We start from the raw sequence: 8,772 nt of genomic DNA, 5'->3' as shown, positions 1-8,772 counted from the left end.
GCAAGGAACTGTGACAGAGCACGGTTACTTACGATAGCGAAGCCACTAGCGATCCATTTTTCCATGGACCATCTTTCCTTAACCGCCTTCCTGAGCGTGTTGAGTGCAGATATCGGTATGTAGATCCAGAATACGCGCGCAGCGCCGAAGAACACGGCGCTGTGTTCGGCCACCAGAGGACCCGCACCACGAATCAAACCTGCGTTACTCGCAGACAGAGCATCGTACATGGCTGCTTGAAAGGCGAGGGCACTGGCAGTATAACTCTTTCTGGAGGCGCCGACCATTTTGTCTTATCGGTGCCGTTAGGTATTAGCTCCTCGATGTTGAAGCACGTTAAGGCGACGAGCTCCGCGTCGTCCACGTCTTCACCAACGAGTCGTTCCGCCATTTCCAGGAGCTTAGGTATATCTTGAGCAATCGGATATTTTGGCAGCCGACGTACTGACCTTCGTTAGCGCCCCCTCCTTATTGTTTTCATCGTACATGAGTAATCATATATTTTGGCAGCCAACGTACTGACCTTCGATAGCTTCCCATCCGTATTGTATTCATTATACAGGGATTGCGACTGTGCGGTCTCGTTCAGCGAAGTGATGAGTAGGTCACGCCCAATGCGATAGCCTCGACCAGATCGGCAATCTTCTTCGAGCCACCTTTCCTCGTATGGACGCGTAGTCCGCAGGGTCATTCGAGATATTGAGCGCGAGTTGTACCCACTCTGGTGAAGGAAGAAGGTGTACCATCTCATGTTGATGTGACGCCTTTGCATCGTGCCGAGAAGATCGTGCAGGTAACTGGCTGTCATCGTAGTCAATTCCTGCTTCTCCTGATCATACTCGAACCTGCAATGGCACGGTGAGATGAGATGAGATGACGCTAAGCCGCCGCACAGCAAGAACACTCACTCAAATTTATTGAGGTCGTCGTGCGCCTCGATCCACCCCTGCAAATTCTTCCAGTCCTGCGCAGTGAAACCGGTGACCTTCTGTGTGTAGAGACTCAGTCAGCTACTGTGATATGAGTCGCATACAGATACTCACGACTTCGCCAGTGACGTGTGGGAGGTCGAGGTACCGGTCTCCGAAGGCCTTGCGAACCACCTCTGGGTACTCGTACTCGTCCTTGGTAGCAGCTGTGCATCAGCTAACATTAGCTGGCTGCATGGGCTGATTACCACTGGACGAGCACGTAACACATACCTGATTGTTCGGTGTCGATCAGATCACTCTCTACCTCTGTGAGGACCAACGATTAGCGATCTGCGCGCATGATAACATGTGGCGTTCGGATACCTACCTTGCTCGGCTGCGTTGGCTTTTGTGACAGGGACGTGCTTCCTAGTGCTGTATTTCTCTGTATACCCAAGTGAGCGAAATCGATCTGTCAGTGCCGCCGAAGCACCTACTCACCTCCAATGATGTTAGGTTTCTGCTGGTAAGTCTGGGACCCTCGATCCCCCTTCCCCTTAGCGCTGTTGTGACTATTGAGGCGAGGCTGAGGAGAGCGGGGAGGGGGTGAGCGAGATGGATGCGTAGTAGATCGAAGTAGAGACGTGGTGGACATCTTGGTTCACGGTCTCCTCCTGGGGAGCTGAGACGTTGAAGAACCAAGAGCGGCCGCCAGGGAGGCTTAGTCAAGTGAGACTTCGTTGTCACTTGACAAGGCCGGGGTTAGCCCCGCACGGCGCACCGCATGCATCCTCGCCACAGCATTCAGCCTTATCAGCTAAGAATACGTCCGACTCACCTCTGCCTGTGAACTGGCCTCACTCTCCCACTGGCACCCATTCACAGGCTGCTCGTTACAGCCACTACGTCTCACGGCTAAGTACGCATCGCGACTTCTGACCTTGACGTAGGCTTCCACTGACTTAATCCGTAGTATTCGCGCCCAGCGCGCTCAGCGGCAGGGTCCGAGTCCTGTTCCTGTGGCGTGGGAGGCGCAAGGGCGTTGCGGTTGCGCATCGCACGCCACAGCTCGCAGCTCGATCGGTGGCGCAGCCTTGTAGTCCGTTCAACAGAAAAAACTACAGTACGTACCTTAGAACAGATGTCAATATATCGATTGTGATATACCATGCGTGTCCGGTTACAACGCGAAGGCTAAACCTATACCAACATAAGGTCAGTAGGGATCGTGCAACAGGCTGGAACTCAGTATCAATACCAACGTTCGCACCTTGAGTCGACATGGAGGTTGAAGGAGAAAGGCGTTCCGGAAGGCGCTGAGTTGACGCGCGAGATCTCACTAATGTAACGTAATGACAGATGAAGGGTCGTTGCAATTTGTTGCACTTTTTGGACGCCAGTGCAACTTCACCTTCCTCTGGCCCTTCACTCCCAGTGAGTTATTATTCCTTCGCTGCGTCTGTATCGATCTGAAGTGAGTTTTATGGGCTAGGTATGCCGAAACGAAAGCGCACCTTTGAGGAGCTCCTCAATGACACCTGCGGCGCTTGTCATCAGCCTTTCAAGACGACGCAGGGCCTCTGCGCCCACCAGAGCATGAGCAAAAAATGCTCCTGGTACAAGAAAGGAAAATTGAAAGCGTTGTTCGCAGTCGAAGATGAGAGGTTAGACGACGACGTAGTGGTTGAGGATACAAGGTATGCCGGATACTTCACTGCCAGGCTTGATTTATTAAAAGAATGGTATATTCAGGACAGTCGGAACGTCAAGTCCACGGGACAACGATGGCCATCCTCGGCACCCCCCAGACTATTCACATGAAGAGGATGAAGAGGATGATGGCAATGGCGAAGGAGAGGACGATGAACTGGACTCACTGTTCGATTTTATTGAGGTCTGTGCGCCTTCGAAGCGGCCTGTTGATCCAGGAGGAAATGCAGATGCACCCGGGCCGTCGACTGCAGGGCCTTCGACCGCATCGACTCCGAATGCAAGACGTACGGCGCTCTCTCTGGACGACGATGACGATGAGCGAGTAGTGGATGAAGATGAAGAGGCAGGCGTGGTAACTCAAGTCGATTCACAAGTACGTAGGAAATGGCTAGAGGGCAGGGAGGATGGACGATCAGGTGAGGTGCATTATTCTCACTGGGGATGAGCATGATTCTAACCTGGAGAAGACGGAAGTGCGGACGCCGACGCAGAAGAAGAGGGCGCGGATGACGCAGAGGAACAGACGAAGAATCCATGGGCGCCATTCGAGTCTGAGATGGACTGGCGATTCGCCTCATGGGCTATCCAGGCACATAATGGGGTCAAACTATCGGTTTGTTACCCGGCCACCCGACATGATATTCACTTATTGTTGCCCGGCCACCCGACGTCGGCCGACGGTTCGACTCAGCCGTCATTACCCGCGTCGGCCGATGCATGGAACTTCCGGCTACCCTCGGATGGGCCGACGAGTTGGATGGGGGGGTGTTTCCAACCAGGGCTCACAGGGTGTGTGCGGATTGACATTCTGTATTGTCATCACCCACGGGTCGGCCGATGGTATGATTCGTCGGCGTTCACGGAGCGGCCGACGGTCAAATCTCACCATATACACCCGGTCGGCCGAGGGTCTGACGGATGGGTCTGTACCGAGTCGGCCGGTGGTTGGACAAGATGCTGCTCCCACAGCGGCCGGTCATAAGACAAGCCGTGACAGTCCGGTCGGCCGACCACCCGGGGATCCGCATACTGGAATTCTTTGTGATTCATCCAATTTGTCTTGGCCTCACTGTTGCCCGGTCGGCCGACATCGCACCCGTATCAATGCTCCTATTGTTGCTGGACAGCTGGCGACATGTTCTATATGATACATGGACTTCAATCTGTGCGGCCGACATTTGACTACTGCCAACAATCGGTGCGCGGCCGGCGTCCGATCACATCGTTGTAACCCTGCCGGCCAACATATTGTCAACCGGCTAATACCTGAGCGTCGTGCGGTCGCGAACTCGGCCGGGCTTCAGCCGAACGTATTTACTTCCACTAAACATTTGCCAGCCCGCTCCCTCTCTGTTCCTTTCCTTAGTGTTGGCTGGTTCGTCAGTTTAGCCATCCCAAACACCACCAGTGTGCATCCTCAGCATTTCGGATGGAGCCCGGTTGTGCCCGAATGCTGACGTTCCAATTACTATTGAATCGTGATAAGGTACCGCCGGAAAGTTCGGCCCGGGCTCCCATCATGCCCTGATCACAAGGAGACCTGCCCGATCTCCCGGGCATATAACACCATTAATAGACACTTACCAGCCACAGCTTTTGCGTGTGACTGTTGTACAAACTATACAGACCCATCAGGAAAACCCCTTGTGTCCGCAAGCGGTTGAGCTTTTGCAAAAGTAGCGCCTGCAACGGAAAAGAAGTCGCAGAGCACTTGCAAGCAGTTTGACCAATATCACACGCGCAAAAGCGCTCCTGAGCACCGTTGGTAAGGTAGCAACCCGTCAGACCGACCAATTTATCACTTGAGAGAAGTCCAATTGTTCAGTGCAATTCGAAGTCTCGAGCGCATCCTGGGTCAAGGCCCCACAACACAATTATTTTCCCACTATGACTGCCAGGGTAATTCCCATACAACATCGCATTCAAATTTTACATGTAGGACTCGGAGTAAAATTACAAAACAGAACCAAGGCATGTATCATACGTCAAATGTACTACACATAGTACGGTATTTCCTCACCGGTGCCCCGCACGACTTCCCAAACCTCAGGAACAATGGGAATATTACCATCCTCAGTAATCTCCCATATTTCCACCTCGGAATCGTCCTCCGTCGCCGGCGCATTGATCTCTCCGACATCTCGCCCCGCAACCACCTCCTCGGGAACGGGACCACCGACCCGTCTCACCTCGCAGCCGTCATCGCCGATGAGAGGCCGTATGGCCACTATGCCTTCAGGGGCGCCCCAACACTCAACACGCCATTCGGCATGCAGATACTCGCGGCCTTGCGGGACGTCCACGGGCCAGACGATGTCGAAATCCACCGGCATGAAGGTCATCTTCATGGAGTCGAAGGGGTAGATGCGTTGGGTACCGAAGCTGTACCGTTCCGCATGGCGAGCCACCGTCACTGACGACTCCTTGAAGACGGGGATGTGTGGGAGGGGGAAGGGAAGGCGGAACGGAATTTGCGTGCCGTTCACAGCGGTAGGGATGAACGTGTTCGAGTACACATTGTAAAAGTCGAAAGTGGTGCGGCCCCCTTGCGCGACGCCCTTCCATTCGTTTAGCCCGCGGAAAAACTGTACAGTCAGCGGCTGGTTGAACGACAGCTCGATCTCATTGCCCAGCTCCTCCCAGATAAGCGGGAGCGACACCGGGTCGTGCGAGTCCTAGGGCGCGGTAAGTCCCCGAGATACAGAGCCGCCAGATGGGCGTAACATTTACTCACCTTGGCAAAAATAACGGTGTCCACCACCACCTTCCGACCCGGCGCACGCAGACACGGGGGAATCAGAGCACCCAGGTGGGTCTCGATCATCGACCCCAGCAGGACCCACCCTCCTAGTTTGGCGGGCGGGCTCAGCGCGAGGATTTCCTTGAGCGCAAGCTTGATCTCCGCCCGATTTCCCTGGACGTTACTGAGGCGAGTGGTGCACGTAGACGGGTCGAACGTAGCGCACTAGTTGAATGTGGCAACATGGCCAGTTAGTCGACGCGCGCACAAGAGAACAGACCACGCACATAATCGAACAATCGCCCGAAGTTCGTCCTCTCCAGACACACGACCGTAACGTGTGCGATCTCCGGTCCCACCACGCATTGCCGCGAGTGGTGAGCAGCAGCTCCGAACGACGGTAGGCGAGGCGCGAGTAGTTGAAGAACGCGAGGATCGGGTCGAGACATGGCGAAGAAAGCAGAGAGACGTGGTAGAGCGTGTTGAGAGTAGGATAGAGGTTGAGAGTCTTGAGAGACAAACGACCGCTGGCGCTAAGTCTCAAGCGCTGGGTGACGCCCGTCCCCGAACTCAGCCACACTGAAAGACACAAGCATTTGTATAGAACACATTCTTTGCCGTAGTTGTACATCGTCTTAGACAACAAAAAAAAACTCTGTCTACTGTACTATATCATACCGTTCCGCCCGCCAGTGCCCGCCAGAATCACGGCGCAGCCGGGCTGCCCGATCTGCGGCCGTTCAAGAATCCGACCCCAGGGAAATCCGAGGTCCGTACTTCGCCACCTCGCGTCGATCCGGCAGCGACGCTGTGGAAGCCCGGTCGGCAAGATGAACGGCGCGTCGTAGAGCTCGGCCTTCATCGAGCACATGGGTGGCAGCGCGATGCGACCCAGTGCGTAGTCTTCCGCGCGCGCCGCAAGCGTGACGCGCGCATCCTTGAAGACGGGGTATTGACGGAGGGGTAGGGGATAGCGAACGGGATGGCGGGCAAGGTGAGGCGGCACAAAACTTTGCTGACTCACGTCGTAAACGTCGTAGAACGCGACGCCCAACGGGTTCTGCCAGTAGTTGAGGTCGGGCAGGGCCTGCTGGGTGATCGGCTGCACGATCGGCACTTCGATCTCCGTGTCATGGACGCGACACAGGAGAGGAAGAAGCAGCGGATCTACACCGTCCTATAGGACGGTTTGTGGGGGTAGTAGATAGAGATACAGCGGGTTACGCACCTTGTAAAACACAACCGCCTCCACCACGGCAGTTGCCTCACTCCTCTCCAGACACTCCGGCACCCAAAAGTCGCTCCATTCGCGGTCACCGCCCATGAGTAACCAGCGATCTTGCAACGCCGGCGGGTTCAGGGCTCTGATGTGCCGTTGGCCAGCGATTACGCGTTGCGGATCGGCTTGGATCGTGCTGATCATGGTGAAGCAGGCGTTTGTTCCTTCGTCAACAGGGCACTGGATTGCCCAATTAGCGGTGACAATTCAAAGTGAGCGAAGTACGTACGTAGTTGTACAGGACGCCTGTGTTACGCCCGTCCAGTCCGACCACGGTGATGTGGTTCACCGCCTGCTGCAGGGGGCACGGCTCCGTTACCGCACAGATGTCGCGGAATGCTGGAAGGTGCCGCGCGAGTATGGCCTTGACTCGCGGATCGACGGGTGCCATTGCGAGGTGTTGCGAGCAGATGAGAGGGGGAGAGTACGCGTTTGCAAGACGCAGTGAGTTGGGAGTGCTTGTGAGACTTGGGAGCGTCTGGAGACGGCTTGGGAGAAGGTCGTCCGATAAGCGCCTACGGAACCGCGAACGGCGTCACCGTTAGCGCCGCAAACCCGGGTATTGCGTACTGTGCGTTTGAGACCACGTTAGGGACCGTGGATTGCTGGTAGAAAATAGGAGACACTCACCACTACCAGATGGTTTGATACGCGTAGAGTCCGGCCCAGTTATTCACGTACATCTTGCTTGCTTTATCCAATGTATTTTCCGTTGTCCAGTCCGCTGGAACTGTGCCGTCCGGAAACGAAGGGATGAGTTGGCAAGACTGTCTGATTTGCGAGAATGGTACAATCTTTCCTGGTGGAAGCCCGTCGGCCGTTGACGGCGGTTTGCTCACCGAGTACATGAGGTGTGTTGCGTCTGCAGCCCCCGAAAATCGAGTGTACCACTCGACATATGCGAGAGGACCTTCGGGCCACCAGGCCGGCGCAGGGCTGCGTCCGTTTGAGGCGGAGACAGTCTTAGGCAGAGTAAATATGACTTTTACTCTGGCCGCTCTCGTGCCTGATATCATAGACGGTCAATACGTGGTCTTTGCGTGAAACAATATAAAATTACTCACCGGTTAAACCTGTGGATTCAGCGTCATTGTTCTCAAGGACGATGACAGGGTCGAATCTGTTCTTCCGTCCCTCTCGAGCTGCACCGGGGACCGCTTTTACCACGTCGGACTCCTCCTTGCCCTCGGATATCTCGCACGGCTTGAACCTGACCTTGTGATATACGTCCAGCCGGTCGAAGGGAAGCCAAGTCCGGGCTAGCTCGCGACGATTGAGATGTAGTTCTTGAGGCTGTAGGTCGTTTATGAAGGTGGTTAATGCCGTAGAGAATCCTGGGGCATTGTGCAGGTCCTGGATGCGAGCGAGATGTTGCCCAGGTGTGGGCGGGTACTTAGCTATTTTGATAGAGTTGCCTACGTCCACCACCTCTTCTCTCCGTGACAAGATGGCTTCCTCCTCCTCCACCTCTTCAGAGTCGTCCAACTCTTCCATGGCTTGGCACTCCTTCTGAAAGGCCTCATAAGCAGCCATCTTCTCTCTCCGGGTGATCCACTTCATCATTTGCGGAAACTCGTCGCGGTGATTGGATGCCCGCCAGGCCTTCTTTGCGAAGTCGATATGGAGGCGCTCGAACATTTCGGTGTTGTAATTGTCTGTGGTGCCGTAGAGTCGAATAGATTCCACGTAATGGACGAGGGAATGAAACTTCGGAATATTGAGGTGGTCTCGAATCCCGAGCTTGATCAGGATGTCCTTGTTCTTGTGGTAGGTCTTCAGAGCTTCCGTCAAGTATTCGAGGGTAGAGTCGTCATGGGTGGGGTACTGCGCAAGGTAAATGAAGTCGAGAAGTGAGCGGAAGGTGAGCATGACGGATCTAGGTACTTTCCCAATGAGACATCCAAGAAGAACCCGGGCCATTTCCTTCCGTTCCTTTCCCGACACCTGAGAGAGGGACGATATCCCATTTTTGAAGTGTCGTATACCGTACGCGCCGGGGAGACACCGGAGACGGTTGTCGAGCTCCTCGGGACCGAGGAGGTCCTCGCACCAGGATACCAGGTGCTTGAAGACGCCCTGATACAGTTGGTGCAGGACGTCAGGGGTGATGGAAGCGTGGATGTCGGCGT

The 8,772-nt window shown here is 55.0% G+C and overlaps 3 protein-coding genes across 3 annotated transcripts; 1 reads left to right on the top strand and 2 right to left on the bottom strand.

The window, feature by feature from the left end:
• Positions 1-32: 32 nt before the first annotated feature.
• B0H18DRAFT_964933 (uncharacterized protein) lies at positions 33-2,194 on the bottom strand (the record flags this gene model as incomplete). The annotated part of the gene is made up of 11 exons (XM_048043216.1): positions 33-199; positions 229-411; positions 520-845; positions 909-988; positions 1,044-1,135; positions 1,203-1,238; positions 1,300-1,356; positions 1,413-1,497; positions 1,750-1,826; positions 1,874-2,004; positions 2,043-2,194. Coding segments are annotated over 11 exons (1,386 nt in total), but the record flags the coding sequence as incomplete, so codon positions are not given.
• Positions 2,195-2,263: 69 nt separating this feature from the next.
• Positions 2,264-4,575, top strand: B0H18DRAFT_1132217 (uncharacterized protein; the record flags this gene model as incomplete). The annotated part of the gene is made up of 5 exons (XM_048035545.1): positions 2,264-2,345; positions 2,404-2,608; positions 2,664-3,040; positions 3,092-3,237; positions 4,564-4,575. 5 exons carry the CDS (start codon positions 2,264-2,266, stop codon positions 4,573-4,575), a joined length of 822 nt encoding a protein of 273 aa, XP_047884193.1.
• Positions 4,576-7,275: 2,700 nt separating this feature from the next.
• Positions 7,276-8,680, bottom strand: B0H18DRAFT_899304 (uncharacterized protein; the record flags this gene model as incomplete). Its single annotated transcript, XM_048041442.1, has 3 exons — positions 7,276-7,649; positions 7,708-7,936; positions 8,111-8,680. Coding segments are annotated over 3 exons (1,173 nt in total), but the record flags the coding sequence as incomplete, so codon positions are not given.
• Positions 8,681-8,772: the final 92 nt, after the last annotated feature.

Source organism: Fomitopsis serialis (genome assembly GCF_022376445.1).
Source record: "Fomitopsis serialis strain Sig1Antser10 chromosome Unknown B0H18scaffold_821, whole genome shotgun sequence".
NCBI lineage: Eukaryota > Fungi > Basidiomycota > Agaricomycetes > Polyporales > Fomitopsidaceae > Fomitopsis > Fomitopsis serialis.
This window is presented reverse-complemented; position numbering and strand designations above follow the sequence as displayed.